General features: G+C 40.3%; 1 protein-coding gene and 1 non-coding gene across 2 annotated transcripts in view; one reads left to right on the top strand and one right to left on the bottom strand.

Annotated features, from left to right (window-relative positions):
• ntn1b (netrin 1b) overlaps window positions 1–21125 on the bottom strand; it is a 79102-nt gene extending 57977 nt beyond the window's left edge. Inside the window, exons 1-2 of the mRNA XM_034127041.1 lie at window positions 20749–21125; window positions 19596–20631 (exon numbers count right to left, since the gene is read on the bottom strand). Coding sequence (XP_033982932.1) covers window positions 19596–20610 — 1015 coding nt within the window. The 5' untranslated portion in view covers window positions 20611–20631; window positions 20749–21125. The remainder of the gene's footprint in view (window positions 1–19595; window positions 20632–20748) is intronic.
• A 3027-nt stretch (window positions 21126–24152) lies between these two features.
• On the top strand, window positions 24153–24238 carry trnar-ucu. Its single transcript is given in 2 exon segments — window positions 24153–24189; window positions 24203–24238. It is a non-coding gene; the product is annotated as a tRNA-Arg (tRNA).
• Window positions 24239–24767: the final 529 nt, after the last annotated feature.

Here is a 24767-nt window from a genome sequence, read left to right as displayed (position 1 = left end):
AAAGGCTGGGTTCTTCCTCAGGCATGCCAACTGCTGGCAATCTGAGCAGAAACCCAGTGAACCTTAAATGATGTCAGTAATGAGTAAAACAAATGCTATATGCAAACTGTGAGCCTTAGATATTGGGACATCCATTGTGAGCTTCCTTTGCTGTCAATCAAAAAAAGTGACTCAGCTATGTTGGACTGTTGTGTCATAAAATGTAACTATCATTCTGTACCATTACTATTTCACGTGTTTATCCATTACAAAGTGTAACTGAGATGAAGAGGAAAAGGTATGGTCCTTCCTGAGGCCTGCCAACTGCTGGCAATCTGCAAAAAGAAACTACAGTACGGTCACATTACTTAACATTACCACCACTAAGCTAAAGGCGGCTAACGTTGGGCTATAAAGGAACTACAGCACGGTCACATGACTTCACGTCACCACCGCTAAGCTAAAGGTGGCTAATGTTGGGCTATAAAGGAACTACAGCACGGTCACATGACTTCACCACCGCTAAGCTAAAGGTGGCTAATGTTGGGCTATAAAGGAACTACAGCACGGTCACATGACTTCACGTCTCCACCGCTGAGCTAAAGGCGGCTAATGTTGGGCGTGATGACGTTTAGTCGTCTCATTTAGACACTTTTTAGCAACTGCTGTATTTTATGCTGTAGAACAAAATGTAAAAATCTCCTCAGCTTGTGTTAACCACAAACCAAAAACACATTCAAAAAACATTGAGACTAGGGATCCCAGACGTGCTACAATGCCGACTCACTTCAAGGTTTAAGGACTCATTCCTGCACCACTCTATGACACCAACTGCTTCTGCTCTGCGCTGTGTGGAAAACTCCAATTGTTTGTTTGGCTGAGCTATAAACAGTCACACCAGTCGCTCTTTTGCTGTGTTTCTAACAAAGTAGCCACTCAAGGACTGTTTACTGTAGTTTTTAAACCACAATTGCTGTTAGTACCAGTAAGTGTTGCCGAATCAGGACTGAAATCTTAGGGGGTTTTAACTTTAAAGTAATAGGGCAACACGATCTTTGTTAAATACACATTTGCGTAAATCAATTTAAATACCTAAGCATTGCATCCTCCTATGTGTCTTTAACTGTCCTCTGCTCAGTGTGACGGCGTTATTGTTCAGATATGTACAGATCTGTCAGGTCAGAACATGAAATCGTGTTTTAACACAGCGCAGGTTCACAGTTTAATCTCACACGGTGTCCGGTTCACTGCTCTGAGGTCACTCTTTCCCCAGTGAACCAGATACAGAGCGCTATCTCCGACTCGCTATCAGGAGAAACTCTCACTCACTACCTGTGTGAATAAACCACTTAGCACATAGACACCAGTGGAGGAAGACGTACTTATATCCTTAAATTAAGTTAAAGTAGAAATACTTAAGTCTGAAACACTCCATTGCAAGTGTAAAATAAATGTAGTGAAGAGTACAATATTTATCTCTCAATAAGTAGAGGTAAGAAGAAATTACTGGGTGCGTTTATGTGTCTATTAAAGCGGGTACAAGTTTATTATATTAAAGAGTATTACATTACTGTTTGTATACCTACAAATACATTTTAAATTATTGACTTTTTGTAGTTTGTCAATGTGTAGTTAACTCTCTACAATACTGGGTATATAAGGAGTACAAATTAATAGAGTTTTTATATGTAAAAAATAACTAGCTGCGGTGTGTGTGTTGAAGAAATGCAGTGGAGTTAAAAGTGCAATACTATCCTTCAAAATGTAGTGGAATAGAAGTATCAAATAGCATGACTTTTATCCAATTCCAATTATTTCCAGTGAGCAATAAGAGTCTTCGCACCTCAAAAAATGTGCTTCACCTGGTGACTTTTTTCACCATTTTAGGAGTGTTTTTTAAATAAAATGCTGGGAGGAGGCCCCTTATGTGGACCCCACTGATACCCACACACACACACCCACACACACACCCACACACACACACACACACACACACACACACACACACACACACACACACACACACACACACACACACACACACACACACACCACACACACACACATTCAAATGCATGCACGCTACACTCCCATAAGGGAGGCGAGTCCCCACACGTGACTGTGTAAACAGATTTAGGTCCCCACAAGTATAGTAAGACTAGGCCACACACACACACACACACACACACACACACACACACACACACACACACACACACGCACACTCAAATGCATGCACGCTACACTCCCAGGTTTTCCTGTGAGCAGAGAAGGGAGGACACGGTGTGATGAACGGTCTCGGTGCCTTCAGCAGAGGAAGGAAGAGACTTTCTCCTCTTCCTCCTGTCAGCTGTGTGAAGGAGTTGTGATCCTTCTGCTCCACAGTAGCGACCCTGGGCCTCAGATTTTTGAGGAATGAAGGAGGGAAAAGAAGTCTTTCCTCCCAGTGGCCTATATAATTATTCACCCTTCAGTAAAGAACTGAAAACTTCCACACCAACACTACGTACAATATAAATACATCATTACAAACACTCTCTGCTATATAACATGTGCAATATTATTAATAATGTTCTGTAATAACGTGCAATGACGTATCTGCCACTACGTTTTTTGCACTACTAAATACCACATACTGTAACATTAATGATGTGACCGTCTATGTTTCCTGTAGATATTGAATTGCTCTTTTTACTGCACTGTTAGTGTACAGTTTTATTATCATGCGGCTGTGTTTATTGTTTTGTTGTAACTCTGGCACAACAATTTCGTTCGGGATAAAAAAAGTCCTATCTTATCTTATCTATGCATTACATTAATGCACACAATGTACAACAATATCTATTATCTTTAAATCTTACGTTTTCTTTTTTTTATTACTGCCGATTTTTATTCCATATTTGATTCCTTCTTATTCCATTGCTATGTAAATACTGTTATATTTTACTATATTTTTTATTATGTTAAATATTTTTGTGCACCACAACACCAAGTCAAATTCCTCGTACGTGTAAACCTACCTGGTGATAAACCTGTTTCTGATTCCGATTCTGTTTCTGATCTTTAAAACAGCGCTCGGCTGCTCTCTGACTGGAAGAGTTATAGAAGGAGGATTAATGCCTGTCTGAGTTCAATCACAAACACAGTGTGCAGCAGGAGGATGAATCCCCAGGTTCCTCTCTTTCTTTGAGCACACGAGGAAACCCTGGGATATTTATTGTCGTGGAAGCCAATGAGTTCCTCCTCTCCTCCATCCATCCTGCTGCAGATCCCCCCCTCAAATCCAATAAGTGGTTCCTCATTCCCACTCGGAGAGGGATTGGTCACTGGGGTGAGAGAGATGGAGGCCGAGCAGGGAGGATGAAGACATCCATCGCAGGAGTTATAAGAAAGAAGAATAAATATGAAGCGGGCAGCAACAACTCCATTTCCTCTGACAGCCAGGCTTCATGTCTGTGTTTGCTTTACAGAGTTCTGCAGATAAGTGGCTGTTCATCAGAGGTGGGAAGTAGTGGAGTACAAATACTTTGTTACTGTACTTAAGTACATTTTTCTGGTATCAGTACTTTACTCCATTACTTATTTTTCTGACGACTTTTTACTTTGACTTCTTACATTTTGAACACAAATACCTGTACTTTCTACTTCTTACATTTTGAACACAAATACCTGTACTTTCTACTTCTTACATTTTGAACTCAAATACCTGTACTTTCTACTTCTTACATGTTGAACCCAAATACCTGTACTTTCTACTTCTTACATTTTGAACTCAAATACCTGTACTTTCTACTTCTTACATGTTGAACCCAAATACCTGTACTTTCTACTTCTTACATTTTGAACACAAATACCTGTACTTTCTACTTCTTACATTTTGAACCCAAATACCTGTACTTTCTACTTCTTACATGTTGAACACAAATACCTGTACTTTCTACTTCTTACATTTTGAACACAAATACCTGTACTTTCTACTTCTTACATGTTGAACCCAAATACCTGTACTTTCTACTTCTTACATTTTGAACACAAATACCTGTACTTTCTACTTCTTACATGTTGAACACAAATACCTGTACTTTCTACTTCTTACATGTTGAACACAAATACCTGTACTTTCTACTTCTTACATGTTGAACACAAATACCTGTACTTTCTACTTCTTACATGTTGAACTCAAATACCTGTACTTTCTACTTCTTACATGTTGAACCCAAATACCTGTACTTTCTACTTCTTACATTTTGAACACAAATACCTGTACTTTCTACTTCTTACATGTTGAACACAAATACCTGTACTTTCTACTTCTTACATGTTGAACACAAATACCTGTACTTTCTACTTCTTACATGTTGAACCCAAATACCTGTACTTTCTACTTCTTACATTTTCCAAACAGGCTGGTTACTTTAGTTTGAATGTGTGTTTGGTGGCGTGATCATTATTATTTAGAGTCATTGCGTGCCTATTGATTTGAACACGATCCGTGTATCCATCATTTCCTGGTCTTCTCTAAAGAAGAGGGACCAATGAAAACGTTGTCATGTTGCCGTTGTTCAGCATGGAAACATTCATTAGCTAACAATGACATTATTGTTCTATTAATATAAAGGGAGGTCAGGTACTCTTTAAAACAGCTGCTAGTTATGGGTACTTTTTACTGAAGTACATTTCAAAGCCCTCTTTACTTTGACTTGAGTAAAGAAGTTTAGTCAGTACTTCTACTTTCACCAGAGTATTTTTAAACACGAGTATCTGTACTTCTACTTGAGTCAAAGATGTGTGTACTTTTGCCATCTCTGCTGTTCAATATAAAAAGAGACACACTCCTGATACTTGGTGGAGTATGAAGCTGCAGGCATTTAATTAAGGCTCCACACAAGCACAATCTATTTATTTACAACTATTTGCAGGTTTTAATGCACTATTTAATGTATTTTTCTTTATTTTCTTTACATTTTTATTCTAAATGCATCTGTCATGAAACCCACTCTCCCACTGGGATTACTGAAGTATTCAGATTTAAAAAGAAGACCCCAAAAAGAAGAAGGAAAGCAGATTTTATTTTGAGCTGTACACTTCTTTCACGCCATTGCATAAATTGTATAATAACATTTATTTGTGTTATTTACTTTATTAGAATGTGTAAAAAAATGTCATGTTTGTTTGAATATTTAGTTTTTATTTATTTTATTTTACTGTATAAATTCAAAACCGGAGTCTCCGTCTCAAAACCCACTTTCCCACAGGGCTAAATAAAGTATTCAGATTTGTTATCCCTGGAACTGTATGAGAGCCCCCGCAGACTAACTGTAAATGTCATTCTAATTAAGTATCAAGATGTTATTCAACTTTAATTAATCCGGTTGTCACTTGGTGTCTTTGTCTTGCAGTAAAAAGCCCCCGTGTCCCCAGCACAGCAGGGGGGGGGGGGGGGAGGTGGGTAGGATTCCCTCCAGAGAGGATTCCTTCATGCTTTTTTCTAGTCAGGGGGTGAGTCGGGTAATGACACTGAGGAAGTGTGTGGTGCTGTGAAGTCATGTGACCGTGCTGTAATTTGTTTATAGCCCAACATTAGCCGCCTTTAGCTTAGCGGTGGTGCTGTGAAGTCATGTGACCATGCTGTAGTTCCTTTATAGCCCAACATTAGCCACCTTTAGCTTAGCGGTGGTGACGTGAAGTCATGTGACCGTGCTGTAGTTCCTTTATAGCCCAACATTAGCCTCCTTTAGCTTAGCGGTGGTGACGTGAAGTCATGTGACCATGCTGTAGTTCCTTTATAGCCCAACATTAGCCACCTTTAGCTTAGCGGTGGTGACGTAAAGTCATGTGACGTGCTGTAGTTCCTTTATAGCCCAACATTAGCCTCCTTTAGCTTAGCGGTGGTGCTGTGAAGTCATGTGACCATGCTGTAGTTCCTTTATAGCCCAACATTAGCCACCTTTAGCTTAGCGGTGGTGACTTGAAGTCATGTGACCGTGCTGTAGTTCCTTTATAGCATTCCAACATTAGCTTTTTACTTTTACATGGACAGTTTCTTATTGTCAAAATGTTTTAGCCTTAAACCTCACTAGTTTAAGCCTCTTTGTTTACATTTTGGCAAATATGCCTTGTGGAAAGTTCGCCACTTTAGCTTCTAAAAGTTTGTAGGGAGGCGTGTGGCATAGTGGTCTAGTGCGTTGGTGTTCGGATCAGGGGGGCACAGATTCAAACCCCACTGCAGTCAGCATGTTGTTGTGTCCCTGGGACACTTCACCCCAAATTGCTCCTGTGGTGATTGTCCACAGTATTGAGTATGTAAGTCGCTTTGGATAAAAGCATCTAACAAGTAACATGTAATGGGTTAATGTTGTATCTGTTCCTATCTGAATAGTGCAGCCTATTCCCAGTATTGACACATCACTGCTAGTGTCTACTGCATGAATAAAGACACAATAAGTCACACACAACAATATTGGGAAAATACTGAATGTACTGTACATAATCAGAATACACATGATAACAAAGGTATCCCGACTGTAGCTGTGTACATGACAGGATGTGTGATTACCTAGAAGAGCATCAGGACTGTTTTAGGCATATGATAGCTATGTGATTAACATGATGATTCAGCCTCTATGGAGATAGACATATGACAAGCATGATCATTTCTGACGTGGAGCTAATCTGAAGTAAACATTGAATACTGCTTTCTATTCCTCCATCTTGTGACTGTGTAACTCCCTCTCTTGGATATCAGCATGTGAAGGACACTGTTCAGGAACTAGTTGATGCTCTGTATGTGATGACTACTTCCATTCTTGAGAGGATCACAAATACATGGATGGAGATTGAAGCTCAAGCCGGTGACGAGTGAGATTTTTCTAACAACACACACACAATGTGTCCCAAAGTCAGTGTGTGTCTCAACGAATTGGATAGAAAAATTGTCTTTGAGCCAATTGTTAACCTCAATAATCTGTTTTTCTAGGGTAATGACACTGAGGAAGTGTGTGGTGCTGTCGGGTGGCAGCGCAGCGGGTTGGGGGGGGGGGGGGGGGGGGGGGGGGGGGGGGGGGTCGGGGGTCTGAAGCCGAGCTGTGAAGCGTGTCCCTCCTCTGGCACATTAATCATTCCCAGCATGCCCTGCTGCAGCGCCTCAAAGGGGCTCAACGTGCCGCTCCTGGTGGTCCTGATGCCACCCGGCAGGCAGTGTGTGGACAGGCGGGGGGGCACAAAGAGAGCAGCCTCCACACAGACGCTCCAACATGAGCATCTTCTTCATGTTGGACCAGAGAGCAGAGAAGCCCGTCAACAAACTCAAATAAACAACAAAGACAGGAGAGGATCCTGCAGTGATGTTGTCTTGTGTGCTCAAAACACATGACATGACATATTGTTTTAGTCCGACCCTGAAGGCAGCATCTCCCTGGTCCAATGGGATTTCTCCACGTTATTTTGGATTATTGCAGAAAATAATCTCTGTGTCAAACAAATGTTTATGATACTTACATGTTTAGTTCAGCAGGATAATCTCCACATATTAACACTACTTTATGATTTCTGAAGTAAAAAGCTAATGTTGGGCTATAAAGGAACTACAGCACGGTCACATGACTTCAGGTCACCACCGCTAAGCTAAAGGTGGCTAATGTTGGGCTATAAAGGAACTACAGCACGGTCACATGACTTCACGTCACCACCGCTAAGCTAAAGGCGGCTAATGTTGGGCTATAAAGGAACTACAGCACGGTCACATGACTTCACGTCACCACCGCTAAGCTAAAGGTGGCTAATGTTGGGCTATAAAGGAACTACAGCACGGTCACATGACTTCACGTCACCACCGCTAAGCTAAAGGCAGCTAATGTTGGGCTATAAAGGAACTACAGCACGGTCACATGACTTCACGTCACCACCGCTAAGCTAAAGGCAGCTAATGTTGGGCTATAAAGGAACTACAGCACGGTCACATGACTTCACGTCACCACTGCTAAGCTAAAGGTGGCTAATGTTGGGCTATAAAGGAACTACAGCACGGTCACATGCTGTAGTTCCTTTATAGCCTGACGTTAGCTTTTTACTTTAACATGGACAGTTTCTTATTGTTGAAATATTTAAGCCTTAAACCCCTCACTAGTTTAAGCCTCTTTGTTTACATTTTGGCAAATATACCTTGTGGAAACTTGGCCGCTTTAGCTAATAAAAGTTTGTATCTGTTCCTATCTGAATAGTGCAGCCTATTCCCAGTATTGACACATCACTGCTAGTGTCTACTGCATGAATAAGGACACAATAAGTCCCACAACACACACACACAGTGTGTCCTACAGTGTGTCTCGAATATCTTTCAGCCAAATGTTAAACTCAAAAATCTGTACGTGCAGAATAAAGCCACTGTATTCGGCGTATGTTCCACACAGATCACCATTATTCCCTGCCATGATATCCAACACCCCATGCGTGAACATTAAATCACAGCTCACACACTCCTCTGAAAACACACCCCTCCAAACCGCCGTCCACAACATAGCAGAACAAGACTTCTCCTGAAAGCCCTAAAAGTGAGACCTCTCTGGCTCAAACCATCACATGTCTGTGTTGAATTATGAGCTCAACAAAACAAAATCTGCAAAACATGCAACTTTTACCCAGAGGACACGGGATCGTAGTACTACACGGATAGTTTTTCTTTTTTTTAATCCCCCAAATACAGGTCTTTGTTTTACGGCCTGGTTGTATACAGAGAAACCTCTTGCTAAATCACGTAGGATTATGTTGCAAGAAAAGACCGGAGGCGACAGAGGAATAAGACAATTTCAGAAGTATTGTTCTCCGTTTGTAATCGTGACAGAGTGAAATATATTTGGATGTGAGGGCAGGGTCAGGATGTCAGCCTTAACTCGACTTTTAAAAAAATAACTTAAACATCTTCTAAGGTATTAATCATGATAAGGAGCTCCTGTCATGTTTAAAGCCGGCTTTTACACTCCCACAATCACCAGGATTATTGTAGAACATTTTAAAGGAATGCAGGGAGTTTGTTTCTAGAAATGTGGATTTGTTTATAATTTGGAGTCAATTCTCAGTTGTTGGACAATCACAAAACACTGCAGGAATAAAATATCTGTCCATAGAAAACGCATTAGGGTCAGTGGTAGTTTATTGGCTAAAAGGTTACTAAAATGACCATTTAACGTTTTATTGACACACAGATTGAAGAATATTTAGAAACCAACACATCTCTACTCAATCCCTTTGATTAACAACAGTTTCCTCACACACTGAAAGAACTGAAACGTTGACTTTAATTAAAGTATTATGTCAAGAGATTTCACATGACTATATTAGGTTAGTTGAAAACAATACTATTAAGTTAAAAGAAAAAATATTAGGTTCAACTTAAAAGTATTGCTTTCAACTAACCAAATTCAGTTATGTGAAACTAGTTGACACAATACATTTAATTAAAGTCAACGTTTCAGTTTTTACAGTGCAGTTTCCTCTCTGTTGCTGTTTTCGTTCAGTCACAGAGATTATTTTCCGCAAGAACAAAAGTGAGCCCACACAAAATGTGTCATATCTGCACCGCTCTATATCTGATTGAAACTGATTGGTTTTATACATTTCTGCTTCAGGGTCACTCCCGTCTCCAATTACTTTCTCTGAACTCTATCGGTCAAACCCTTTGGATTTTCCTCCCCAGAGCCCCAAGCTCCACTCAACCTTTGACATGATTTAAACTTCTCCGTCCATCTACCTGTCACTCTGCTCTTGCTAAATAAAGTGTATGAAAGTCTCCTAACCTGCAAAACACCTGTTTCCTATCCACCACTCTAGCCTCTCTCAGAGGGGCGTGGGGAGGGGCTCCTTATTTTCATCTAAAGTAACAGACAGAGAATCAGCACTTTGGAAACAGGGCTGAAACAGAGGGGATTATGGGATGTGTTGGGAAAATACTGAATGTCCTCTTCCAATATCAGAGTACACATGATCACAAAGGTATCCCAACTGTAGCTGTGAACATGACAGGATGTGTGATTACCTAGAAGAGCATCAGGACTGTTTTAGGCATATGATAGCTATGTGATTAACATGATGATTCAGCCTCTATGGAGATAGACATATGACAAGCATGATCATTTCTGACGTGGAGCTAATCTGAAGTAAACATTGAATACTGCTTTCTATTCCTCCATCTTGTGACTGTGTAACTCCCTCTCTTGGATATCAGCATGTGAAGGACACTGTTCAGGAACTAGTTGATGCTCTGTATGTGATGACTACTTCCATTCTGGAGAGGATCAGAGATACATGGATCCTGAGATTGAAGTGAGTGAGATTTTCTTAACATAATGCTACAATGATCTGTTTGGTGTTTCAGCCAAACACTTCAGAGACAGGTTTTGTATATATCTGAGACCTATAATATATTGATGAAAAACAGTATAATAGGGGACCTTTAATATCACATTTTTGACATGCTTTATACTAACTATTGTTACTATTTCCATGTAACATTGATGTTTCCCAATATGTCATGTTGTGTTCAGGTGTCTTTTAACAGTTTGCACATCTGAAGGTTGTAATGTTGTTAAAGTTTTTATGGACACCGGGGGAAATCCCTATTCCCCTGTGATCTCTAATGAGGATCAAAAATAAACAACAACAACTGGTAACTTTTACATGTTTTTTTGTCCTGCATGATCAAATTCCTCTTAATTGTTCACTACTGGATGTCAATAGTTAGATACAGGTTATGTATTAATGGTTACAAAGGTATGATTAAGGTTATCAATAATTGGTTTAAATAGTTGGATAAAAAAGATAAAAAATAAAACAAAAACATTTATTTTAAAGGTCTCCTATCATGCAAAATGCACTTGTTGATGTCTTTTATACATAAATATGTGTCCCCGGTGTGTCAGGGAACTCACTCAGCGTCAGAAAATAAAACCCTCTCTCTTTCCCTCCGTACCCAAATCTCTAAAAACGGAGCTGATCCAGATTTGCGTCCGATATGACGTAATATCTGAAATGTGGACCCACGGCCCTATCAGAAAGTTGCTATCAGAAACAATGCCCGACTGTTTTGGACGTAATATGGTCGGTGTTTACATTAGCATTGCTAACACTCAGAGCTAACCTGTACTGGAGAGCATGTGTGTGTGAAGAAGCAGGAAATAAAAAGGAACTCACCTTGTGGTATAACCGGCAAGAGAGAAAGCCTTTGAGCTCCATACTGTTTCAGAAACAATCCTTGATAATCCATGATATGGCGTTTCATCACGGCAGTATTTAGTTTAGACGGTAGCTGCCGGGTCCCGCATGAGCTCAGCCCCCTCCTTTTTGATTTTTTAACCAGTTTTCTTTTTTTAAAGCTTTAAACCCCAAATCAGCACTTTTGAAACAGGAAGTGAAATAGAGGGATATGAGGCATGGCTAGAATGGGTGATCTGTTTGGTATTTTGAGCAAAACACTTCATAGACATGTTTTTTATATATTTGTATATATCTGAGACCTATGCTATTGCCTAAAAATAGCATGATAGGTGACCTTTAAGTTATTATTTTTGTGATGTTCTCATTATCTTTTAAGACCTTATTATTTTTCCTGGATCATCTTGTAAATGTTTACTGCTGGATGACAATAGTGTGATAAAGGTTATGGATAATTGGATGAAATAGTAAGTTAGAGGTAATGTATACATGTTTATAATAACTAGATGAAGGTTATGTATAAATGGTTACAAAAGATAACGGTAACATATAAATAGTTAACATAAATAAGATAAAGGTAATATACAGATGGTTACAATAGCTAGATAAAGTTAATGTATGAATGGTTACATTTTTTAGATAAAGGTAATGTATAAATCACATGTGTCAAACTCAAGGCCCGGGGGCCAAATCAGGCCCGTGGTGGATTTAATTTCGGCCCGCAGGATAATTTCTAATTACTATTAGATCTGGCCCTCCGGTATATTGCACGCACACCTTCACTCAATCCTGAGGGTCTCCTCAGCTCAGAGCCTGACCCCAAACATTGATGAACTTGCACCCAAGATGAGATGCCAAGTATCTGGCTTGAACTAGCATCACAGAGCAGCAAACTGAGTCTCAATGGATGTTTCCTTCTGCACTTTCTTTCTTGAGACAACAGGGCATGTTTGGTTTTCTCTTTGTGGGAAATAGTTTTTGTGAAGCTGTTGTTGGCCTGTGGAGAAATGTAATCATAAGAAATAACTCTGCAGACAGAGCCATAAGAAATGAATGCAACTGATTATTTAATGTTTAATGTTGTTTTTATAGGCAATAATTTAAGCTGTGTTAGTTCCAGGTTTAATATGTGCAATAAGTTCATTTCAATAAGTTTTGCAATAAACATTGAACCAGTCCGGCCCTCGACTAGTGCCCATTTTATTTATTTTGGCCCACTGTGTATTTGAGTTTGACACCCCTAAAGGGTTGAAATAGTTAAAGTTGTGTTTTTCTTATTCATTCAAATATATCTTTTGGACGTTTATTTCCTGCATTCTCAATTTCCACTTTATTGTCTACTACTGACTGTCAATGGTTAGATAAAGGTAATGGATCATTGGATTACATAGTAGGCTAAATGTAATGTATAAATGATTACACTATGCAAATTAAGGTATATGTATGAGAGTTTAGTTTTATTTTGGCTGCATTATCGTATCCCTCGTTGATGTTTACTACTGTCAGTGAATGTATGTTAAGCATGCTTCAACTCACCCCTAAAAGAGGCATTTCTCTTTTTTTTCTACCAAAGGTCAAAGGTCAGAGTCAGAGGCGGTAAAGAGGACTCCATGCCTTGCTCATGGGTATTGACAGTAAGTGTCCCCTCTACCCACGATTGCATGTTGTAGCTACTCCTTGCGACACAATAGTTTTGCAAACGCAGCCTGTTTTCATTGTCATTCTGTTTGATACGTTAAGTTAATTTAGTTACACATTGACCCCATCAAAACAGAAGTCAACCAAACAAAAACAACCACAGAAATCACCCAATCCTCTGGCTATTGTTTGTTTCACTAACTTCATGTGTAAAACAATCCTCAAACCCTCAAGTCTGTCTCAGATTACAAATTAAATGTAAATGGACGAGTGTCCCGCGGCGGTGGCACACAATGATGGGCCAGAGAAAAAGAACCAGAATAACAGAGGACGAAGGAGAAAGAAGAATATCTGACATCATGCTTTACAGGAATTCTTCTCTCCGTCACATGGAGCTGAAATGAGAGCCAGATGGTGAGAAAACTGCGGCACATTCAGCAGTTTCAATGGTCCCAGCCATAGAAAGGCACTGAAACTGGTGCATGCTACAATTTGTATTAAAGGTCCCCTATTATACTGTTTTTCATCAATATATTATAGGTCTCAGATATATACAGAGCCTGTCTCTGATTGGCTGAAACACCAAGCAGATCATTGCAGCATCCCATAATCCCCTCTGTTTCAGCCCTGTTTCCAAAGTGCTGATTCTCTGTCTGTTACTTTAGATGAAAATAAGGAGCCCCTCCCCACGCCCCTCTGAGAGAGATTTGGTTACAAAGAACACAATGGTGCTCTAGGAGGAGATTCAGGTGATAAGGTGGGGGGGGGGGGGTTACCTTGGTTGGTGATTGGCTAATGGTTACACAAGACAAAACATCGTTATGACATCATCAAGTGGCCAAAATCTGATCAGCTCATTTTCAGACAGGTTTTTATAGAAATGGATCAGGACAAAAAGAGAGAGAATCTTTGTTCCTGAAACTTTCAGAATCTCTTTCCACAGAGGGGACAAAGCCAAAAAAATGAACCGAAACACAACCTCTTTGGCATTTGAATGAATATGAAGCAGCTGTGTGTGTGTGTGTGCGTGTGTGTGTGTGTGTGTGTGTGTGCGTGTGTGTGTGTGTGCGTGTGTGTGTGCGTGTGTGTGTGCGCGCACGTGTGTGCACGTGTGTGTGTGTGTGTGCGTGTGTGTGCGCGTGTGTGTGTGTGCGCGTGTGTGTGCACGTGTGTGTGCGTGTGTGTGTGTGTGTTCACATTGAATTATTGTCAAGCATGATTACACTGCTTAGTTCAATACTTGATTCTGATTGGTCAAGTTGGACATTCCAGAGGATGTTAATTCTGAATTTGTATTTTGATTAACATACTGTTGCTAAGGAAAACAGACTGTTGCTAAGGGGGATCAAGGGAATATGTGCAGAAGAAGACAGACAGGAAGTCAACACTAAAGGGAACAGCTAAAGAAAATGTGGAACGGACTTTTTTTTTTCATAGTGGAAGCAATACGAAGTGAAGTCTTTGGTAATAATTGATAATGTGCATTAGGGTTACAAATAAACAGAGGGAATACCATTATGAAAAAAGGTAAAAAACATTAAAATACTCGATTACAGAGACAGAAATGGATGGGCTCCTCAGGTCAAACCCCCCCTCCCCTACTTTTATACGTTTATGGTCACATGTGTAAGTCCTGCAGAATGTGAATCTGCTGCTGCCAACACACATACATGGCTGTTGACAAAATGCATGTAGAGTCATGGGAAACTCACTCTGCCTTCCTCAAGTGAAAGCAACTTCTCTCCTCACATCTCTCCTTCTTACAACGGATCTGAAGCATCCGAGGAGGAATCCAAACAGATTATCAACACCAAAATACTACTGTTGGGTCTTCTTCTTCCATTTAGGTGTCAGACATCCTTATGGTCTCTCTTAGTAGCAACAGCCTCTCTAAGTAAGGCAAGGCAAGGCTATTTATATAGCACATTTCAACACAAGGCAATTCAAAGTGCTTTACAAAAATGAAAGACATTAATAGCATTTAAGAAACATATTATGAAATGATATCTATAACACTAATTTAAAAGCAATGATATAAAATGGCATTTCAAAACACTCAAAACGAATTCCTGTACCCCATGGTACCTTTTTAGTTTTCGCCAAAACTATTCCTCTTTTCTTTAAATGCACATTAGTTAAGTTTAAGTTTTTTTCTAGGACTTTTTTGGTATCTTCCGCGAACCAGGGTCTTGAAACCAAAACGGCACACGTAGGGGACTTTAACCACCTACGAGGGGACTTTAACCCCAATAATGACTTTAACTACCTTTGGCAACCTACAAGGCAATTCAGAGTGCTTTACAAAAATGAAAGACATTAAGAAAATGGCATATGAATATATCAATTAAAAGCAGCGGCAAAAATAAAAGTCTTCAGCCTGGATTTAAAAGTAGTAAGAGTTGCAGCGGACCGGCAGGTTTCTGGGAGTTTGTTCCAGATATTTGGAGCATAATAACTGAACGCTGCTTCTCCATGTTTAGTTCTGACTCTGGGGACAGAAAGCTGACCAGTCCCTGAAGACCTGAGAGATCTGGATGGTTCATAATGGTTATGTAAATGTGTGTGTCATCCGCATAGCTATGGTAACTTATTTTGTTGTTTTTCATTATCTGAGCCAGTGGTAGCATGTAGATGTTAAAGAGAAGAGGCCCCAATATGGAGCCTTGAGGTACCCCACATGTCATATTTGTCAACTCAGATGTGTATTTACCTATAGAAACACAGTTGTTTCTGTCCTTTAAGTAGGATTCAAACCAATTTAGAACTGTTGATGAAAGTCCCACCCAGTTTTCTAGTCGGTCTAGTAATATGTTGTGGTCAACAGTGTCAAACGCAGCACTGAGATCTAATAATACTAACACTGAAGTTGAAGACTGAAGATGTCATTGAAGACCTTTACAAGAGCAGTCTCGGTGCTGTGGCTTGGTCGAAAGCCTGACTGGAACACATCCAAACAGTTATTTAAATGCAAGAAATTACTCAACTGTTGAAAAACTACTTTTTCAATGATTTTACCTAGAAATGGCAGGTTTGATATGGGCCTGTAATTGTTCATTACTGAAGCGTCTAGATTATGCTTTTTTAAGAGTGGTTTAATGACTGCAGTTTTCAGGGCCTGTGGAAAAACACCTGAGTGAAGAGATGTGTTTACTATATGAAGTAGATCTGAGGCCATGCAAGGAAAAACATCTTTGAAAAATCCTGTTGGAATAATATCAAGGCAGCAGGAGGAGGATTTCAGAAGTTGAATAATGTCCTCTAGGTTTTTATCATTAATCTGATGGAATTGTGTCATGATGTCTGAATTGATATTAGGTGGACACAGGGACAACACAGTTGCTGTACCTGATACAGAGGCACTGACCTTTTTTCTGAATTGTGTCAGTGAAGAAGGAGGCAAAATCATTGCAGGCCCTGGTGGATAGAAGTTCAGAGGCTACTGACACTGGGGGGTTTGTTAGTCTGTCGACGGTAGCAAACAAGGCACGTGCGTTGTTTTTGGTTTTGGTAATGATGTCAGAGAAGAAAGACTGTCGTGCGATTTTCAATTCCAAATTATAAAAGCCAAGACTCTCTTTATAGATTTCAAAGTGAACCTGGAGATTTGTTTTTCGCCACCTACGTTCAGCTTTTCGACACTCTCTTTTCTCTGTTCTCACGGTCATGGCCTTTCTCCATGGAGATATTTTCTTGCCGGTCACTTCCTTTACCTTTGTTGGAGCAATGGCATCTATGGTCTTTTGAATTTTTGAATTAAAATGATCTACTAGCTCATTTACTGAGATGTGAGCAGGGGCAAGTGTGGAAGAAACATTCTGAGTAAACATTTCCCTAGTATTTTCAGTTAAATATCGCTTTGTGGTTACCTCTTTTTGAAAAAATGTGTGAACAGAAATAGAGCTCTCAAAGAAAACACAGGAATGGTCAGAGAGTGCAACATCAGTCACCACAACCTTAGAGATATTCAGACCCTTTGAGATAATTAAGTCCAGAGTGTGCCCCTTATTGTGCGTGGGCTCCGCCACATGCTGATTCAGTCCATAGTTATCAAGAACACAAAACAGTTCTTTAGCCCCTCTGTCCTGAGGTTTGTCAACATGGATGTTAAAATCACCAACAATGACTAGACGGTCAAAGTCAATACACACTATAGACAGCAGTTCAGTAAAGTCATCCAAAAAGCTTGCACAGTATTTGGGTGGTCTGTAGATATTTAGGAACAGAGCATTTCAGCTGAAGGGCCACATCTTCAAAAGAAGCAAAGTTCCCATAAGATGTCTTCCTGCATTGAAGGGGATCATTGAACAAAATAGTAACTCCACCTCCTTTCTTATGCATTCTTTCCTGACTCATAAAACTAAAGTTGGGAGGGGTTGATTCGATAAGAACAGCTGCACTGTTAGTTTTGTTCAATCCAAGTTAAAAACATAAAATCGAGATTGTGCTCAGTGATAAAATCATTGATTAAAAACCTGTTTCTAAGCTGATTCCCCGCTCTTAATCTATCACCTATCAACACAGATATCGGCAAAGCTACTGGCAGGCATGTCCTGGAAAGAGTTGAGAGTGCCATACGCCCTTGAGCCTGGACCCAGCACATATCAGTAAGAGTTTGCTGTGTTTTGTACACACACATTCTTATCAGGCTTCGGTGACCGCAGATGGTGTCTTGAAGGGTTTTTTTTCCCGTCACTTTGAGTCACTCTTTAGACACTTCGTGGTCATTTTGCATCTCCTTTGTGGTCCATTTGTGGCTTTTTTTTGTCAATATGCATCACTTTTGAATCAGTGAAGTTCTATATGCAGTGTTTTTCTGTCATTTTGTGACCCTTCATAGTCACTTGTGGTCATCTTGTTATTAAATGCCAGGCCGCCATTATTGTATCTTAAGTAATAGCCTCTAAAAGAAGTGTTTTTTTTTAGTCATTTTGAGTCACCCTTTCACTCTCTTTCACTTTTTGGTCACTTTGTAGTCATTTTATAGTCATTTTGCATTTTCTTCACCATTTTGTATCTATTTGAGGTCATTTTTCATCTCTCTGTGTCGTCAGTTTGTGGCTATTTTTATTTTTGCATCACTTTGTACTCTTTCGCCTATCCATGCAGGGTTTGTTTTGTCATTTTGCATTATCTTCATAATTTATTGTCTATTTTTGTCAGTTTGTGCCTTTTTTTGTCATTTTGCATCCTTTTGTAATGGATTACAGCCTCTCTATGCAGTCTTTTGGTCATTGTGTGAGCCTGTGTCACTTTCTATAGAGGTCTCGCGTCAGGCTATTATTTCCTCTTTGGAAGACATGCTTTGTCTTTTCTGCGTTTGATTTATCTGATGACACCCTCCGACAAAAAGCAACATGGTGAAAGGGTGGGGGGGGGGGGGGGGGGGGGGTGCAGGGGTCTCGCACTGACACAGAGATGGATGCCACACGCTTTTGTTTTAGTGAAATACACCGAGATGCTGGCTCTGCAGAGGCAGAAGTCGGAGGCCAAGGGGAACAACTTGTTCACTTGTTCCGTTTGGATAAGCAAACCATGGCACTGTCAGGACTTCAGGGGGTTGAGCTGTTGATATAACCCCCCCATGCTCTGAAAATCAGCATCACAGCAAATGCACTACTGCTACAATAAAAAACTCACATCAGGCTTCAAATGACCTCCCTCTTTGTCCTCCTCTCTCTGGCTCCAAAGCAGTAGTTTATACTCTACGTGCCAAAAATGTCAATAAAAGCGCCTTAATCTGCCATGCAATCTGCAGCAGCACCTGCTTATGGAAACACAAAACGCCCCTGCAGTCTATCTCCGCAGCAGCAATGTTTCCTTCCTATTTAAAAAAGAAAGCTCCACTACTACAGTCGGAAACCCCGCGGGTCAAAGCGCAATTACGCATTCGGACAGGCGCACTGTGTTTGAGGAAATGACTTCCGGCGCTTTCTTTTCTTCTGGGTGTTGATACAAATCAGCAGGCAATGTATTACTGAACAGTGAACAATACATAGAGGGTGGATTGTGAAACCTGGCAAACACACTTTGATTTTATCTTGGCATAAAGGAAATATTACTTTACATTTTTGATTGAGACATTTCTTTAATTAGGCAGTTAACTTGTGTGTATTTAAGATTCTTAAAAAGGACGATGCTTGATAGATATATGATCAATTATCTGACAAAATAGAAAAGGTGGGTTTAATAATTTATTTGAACTATGTGTAATGTGTTTAGGCCGGCAGTATATTGAATTAGCATGGCCCTTTTGTCATTTACTCTATTTAGAGCATTTTAAATAATACCTAGAGAGGTCGTTTTTCGAAATACAATTATGATCAATTTGATTAGATTTAAATGTTAAAAAAATATCTCTTTTAAATATCAATACATTACTTTTTACTATTCAGGCCGTGGGGTTTCAGATGGAGGCCTTGTTTTCTCTCTTTGCCTCAAAAAGGATTTATTAGCCACAGACAAATTAATCAAACCCTAATTTAAGTTGATATCACCTCCTAATAATCCGTGTTTACAGCACAAACATGTATGTAGAATAACATCAAGTTTTCAGCGACCCAATTTCATTCCCAGCAAGAAATAATTATACTACAAAATTCACATTTTCGAGTAACACTTGTGCGTAATTGTCGTGCGTAATGGCAGGAAAATGATTGTGCGTAATTACGATTTTTTTTTACATGGATCAGAAAATATACAATCAATCAAAAGCAGATTTCAGAGCTGAAATAAATCCACAGTAAAGGACAAAAAAGAAGAAGCAGTTTCCTTACCGACACACTCGTTGGCCTCGCGGGCCGTGGCGCGCTGCCAGGGCCGGTCGTAGTGGAAGGGTTTGCACCTGTCGCACTCCGGGCCCGCGGTGTGATGCTTGCACTCACACACCAGGTTCCCCTCGCGGTCTTTCACGCATTTCGACGCGTGCCCGTTGCACTTGCACCTGCCCCCGACCTGCAGGTCAGACACCGCGTAAAAGTAGGAGTCTCTCGCCAGCTCCGAGTCGTCCTCGTTCTCGTCTCCAAACGTGTGCAGCCGGCTGAAGATCACCTTGATGTCGGTGGCCGTCACCCAGTCCTGCAGCACGGGGGAATTATCGAAGTCGTGCGCAGAGGGTCTCCCATCCAGGGTGCTGAAGGCGATGAGCCCCCCCGTCAGAGGGTGCATGTCGGTGTGGGAGTCCGTGCAGATGGCCTCCTGCTCGTTCTGCTTGGTGATCGCTGCTTTATTCTGCCGGTTGTACATCTTCTTGCACTGAGTGGAGTAATACTGAAACGGCACCCAGGACTTCCCGTAGTCCATGGACTTGTAGATGGCCATGGACTCGGGTCTGGGTGAGCAGAACTGCAGGCTCACATAGGTCACCTCGAACTTCTTCCCCAGGGATAAAGTGAGGGTGAGATTCTGCGGGAACTGCACGTAGTTCTCGGACTGCCAGCAGGTGAGGTTGTGCGGGTTGTTGAGGTCCGTTAAGTACGCAGGAGGGTGAGATTTCTTGGGGTCTCCGGCGTCGCAGGTGTGACAGTCCCGAGTCCTCTCCTCCTCCTTCTCGGTCACCACGCAGTACCTGGCGGCCGGGGTCCCACAGGTGCTGGACACGCGCACGTCCTTTCCAAACGCGGAGTTCACGAAGTCCGGGATGCACCTCCGAGGGTTCCCGTTCTCATCGTAGCACGGATCCGGGGGGGACGACTGAGCCGCGAACATGCTGAGCCCGTACCCTCCAGAGACCCCCTCTGTGAGCGACCCCACCGTCACCAAGGTGAGCCAAACCTCCAAAACGCTTTGCATTGTAATCCGTGCACCGATGCGCTGAAATGGAGACACATGGACAGAATTAGGAAGTACTTTTAATAACATTCTGATGATGTGATAAGGATGTAATAATAAAACATGTACACCATATTCTTACGAGGCAAAGAAACCCACCTCCAAAGAAAACCGATCAGCCTCAAAGTGCTAGAATTTGGAGACCAACCTATTTCGTTTTACGCACCAAACACTCCTGCTATAGTTTTAAAAAAAAAATCAGTGTCAACAACTCCGGAATTACTTATAATAACAAGAATTCTGATCTGAAATGGACGCAAATCGTGTAAAAAATATTCCTACGAGGCACAGAATAAAACCGATCAGCCTCAAAGTGAACTCCTAGAATTTGGAGACCAACCTATCCCGTTTTAGGCACCAAACACTCCTGCTTTAGTCCTTTCCCCCCTCTTCTTTGAGATACCTAAATATAAATGAGATATGGCAGGAGCCCAGCTGCTGTCCTCTCACTCTCACCTCTGCCCACCTCTATCTCCCTCTGTCCCATTCCCTCTCTGTTATAAAAGGAGAAAGGGGTCCGCTCCCTCTCAGAGGAGTGGGAGACTGTTCTCTGCGAAGAGAGAGGCAGCAGCGCCATCTTGTGGTGGATTATTGACACTGCATGTTCCAAAAAGCCGTTTTCTAATGTTTTCTCAAAGAGGTTAATACATGACTTTCCTAGTTTCCGGTAGGGGCATTGCTGTTGTGTGTTTGATTAATACTTTTTTTTGGTGGAAAAACAAGATGCATTATGGGTAAATATATAATCATCCGGCTCTGTGGCGCTCCCCGTCATAGATATATATATATGTGTTTATATATATCTATGCTCCCCGTCCCCTGTGAGTCGAGCTCATTCTTGGTAGCGACAGCCAATCACGTTCACGTCTGCTACCAAGATTCTACCAATAATTGAGAGCTCTGGCCAATCAGCGCCCGTATTGCTACCAAGAATTGCCCCCGCAGCAACCAAGAATTGACCAATCAGCGTCTCCGTAGGCGGGCTATACTCTGCGGACGCCGCGAGCGAGAGATTCACTTTTTCCCAACATCACGAAAGTAAGTACATAATCCTTTAACTATGTTGTCAATGTTTATAAAGTGTCATATTAGATGTATAGATATATTTTAACTAAACAACATGTTGCACAGGGACATTTTGCTAATGACTAGCGAACCGGACATCGCTAACCGTTCCATGTATGTGATGTTTACCGGTACCGGTGGCAGCGACCGACGTGTTTTAAAAGTGAATTTAGTCTTTAAGCGAGCTTTAACAGCATGATATACAAATAAAACAAGAGCAAAACAAATCTTGCCCTTGACTGTAACCGGACACCTGTTTTTATTTTACCATTAATGTAAATACTAAACCTCACTTGTAAACAATGAAAGTCCGGGGGGGACAGTGAAGGGAAGTTACAATGCAGTTAACACCACCTTTTATTATGAAATACTTGTACTTGAGTAGGCAGGCCTGTTTCCATTGTAAGGCACTTTAATACACTATAATTGAGAGGAAATTATTAAATAGTTAGTATGAAGGTCGAGTTTTTCATACAAAATATAGGCTATTTATACATTTCGATTGATTGATTACATTTAAATGCATAATCTGCATTTGTACTTGTTTTTATTCATCTTTAATTTGTATTGTATGTAGTCATCAGTTTTTCTTTGAATCAATATGTAATCTTTTACAGCTTGTTTATTAAATATTTATTATAAATTACATATTTCTCAGTTTTTTTAAATATGACTATTTTCTTATTCTCTAGATGGAACCACACTTTCGAAAACGGGACGGTATTCTTAACTTGACAGACACTTTGGAAGCAACAAAGGTTCAAGGTTCTTTATTGTCAAACTGACATAGCTACAGAGTAATTCTGTTGTTGAAAATCTTATGTCACAGGCTTCTCCAACAATGCAACATAATAACAATACAGATAGCAAGAGCAATACAAAAGAAAAATAGTTATAAAATAAAGTGAGCATGTGGAATAGTGCAGTACGAGTCTATATACAAGTTATTGGAATGATATATATTAGATATTAGATACATATTACTGAGTAGCAGATGAATGTTTTGAAGTTGTTTCAGCCGTTCAATTGTTTAAGGTCAAGAAGTCTAACAAAGATATGCCGTGGATTCGACCTCTTTCCCGAGAGGAAGTGATGGACAAGGCCAGAGCAGCCATAACAGCTCTACGCACAAACTGGCTCCAGTGTGAAGGGAGGGCACCGCCTGCCAACATACCGCTGTGCCAGAGGCTCTACTTCACTGGAGTCATTTCACCTGCACCTGAACCGGTTCATCCCAGGTAAATATGTGTTTCCCTTTTCTCATCCTATGGTTAGATTAATCACCATTGGATTGGAATAAATAACAGCTGTGTTTTTATCTATACAAATGTTGAAATGACGCCATCATTTGCAAAAACTGCAACAAAGACAGGAAGCCACCAGCCCATTTACAGTACTTTGGCAATTGGTACTGTAAAGAATCAGAGACCCAGTCCTATGAGGACTGGAGGGCTGTGTTGGAGCAAAGAGGGTATGGGGGGAAAAAGAGAGGGGATGTACCTTAAATCACCAAATGTTGTGAGCAGGTGCAACTTTTTCACTTTGTTATATTTTGCACTGTTTTTTGCACTGTTTTTATTGTCTAGTTTTATTTTACACTTTACTATACATATTGTAAGAATTGTTGTTGTTATTATTACTGTTGTTTTAAATATATAAATACATATAAAACAAGTATGGATGTTTCTGTTTTGAATATTTCATCATCATATTTCACTGTCATTATTGTTATATTTACTTAATACTTTGTTCTTAAGTTTTAATACATTTATTAAAAGTTGTAATTATAATAATAAATGCACAAAATAACAATAATTCTCATATTTGTCATATTACTTATATTCTAAGTACTATTCTATATTAAGTACATCTATTGAAGTACTGTACAATGATGTACTGACTTGCATGCTCCTTAATACTTCACTACATTTCAGAGGCAAAGATTTGACTCTGAACCTCATTGATTTGATAACATTACAAAGTACAATAATATAAACAGACAATGAATCATGAATGATTATGGTGAAGAACTGAAGTGATCCATTGATTTTATTCACAACCTACCCAAAAGTATGGTAAAAATAATAAATAAGCTCCACCTTTACATTTATGCATGTTCTGACATACAAGGGATTGAGCGGGATTCGAAACCGCGCTCGCAGGGTGTATTTCGGCTACTCCACGGTTATCAAACATAGACTAACGCGGTATGTCTGGGTCCCTCTCAGACTGTTCTCTGCGAAGAGAAAGGGAGCAGCGCCATCTTGTGGTGGACTATTGACACCCCATGTTCCAAAAAGCCGTTTTCTAATGTTTTCTCAAAGAGATTAATACATGACTTTCCTAGTTTCCGGTAGGGGCATTGCTGTTGTGTGTTTGATTAATAAAAAAATTATTAAGAAAAACAAAATGCATTATGGGTAAATATATAATCATCCGGCTCTGTGGCGCAATGGATAGCGCATTGGACTTCTAGGTATGTGAAGGCATTCAAAGGCTGTGGGTTCGAGTCCCACCAGAGTCGATCTTTATGGGTAAAAATAGCGCAGTTATCGACAACTGGTAAATCAGTCAATGTGAACCTGTTGATGATTTGGGTTCATTAGTATCTGGTTAAACAGGTTAAAAGTGTCATGTGAATGATGTTTACCAATAAGACAATAATAATATTTTTTACAATTCTTCTTTATTTACATTTTTGATTTTACTATACATTTAAAATATGGATGTGTTATGTAAGGCGAGGCGGTCATTATGGTGAAAAGAACAGCCGACAGGCAGATCAGGAGCCCGACGTGAAGCTGCGTTTTTGCGGACCTTTTTGATTACAGATTTGAAAACATCGCTGCTTGCTTTAAAAGTAGCACAATTCATGATGTCAAACCTTGGAAAGTATCTAGATATCCCTGCCCTAATGCCAAAGTAACTGGCAACTGAATATGTTTTGCCGTCTGATGTCTATGTCTGGACCGTTGCGTAAAAAGGAAGGTTTCTGTCCCGTTGCTTCTCCGCTGTTTTCTTGTCCCTCTTGTCTTGTCGGTTCGAAACACATC

The sequence above is a fragment of the Trematomus bernacchii genome, unplaced genomic scaffold (assembly GCF_902827165.1).
Source record: "Trematomus bernacchii unplaced genomic scaffold, fTreBer1.1, whole genome shotgun sequence".
Classification (NCBI taxonomy): domain Eukaryota; kingdom Metazoa; phylum Chordata; class Actinopteri; order Perciformes; family Nototheniidae; genus Trematomus; species Trematomus bernacchii.
Note: the sequence above shows the minus strand (reverse complement) of the source record. Positions and strands in the feature narration are given on the sequence as shown.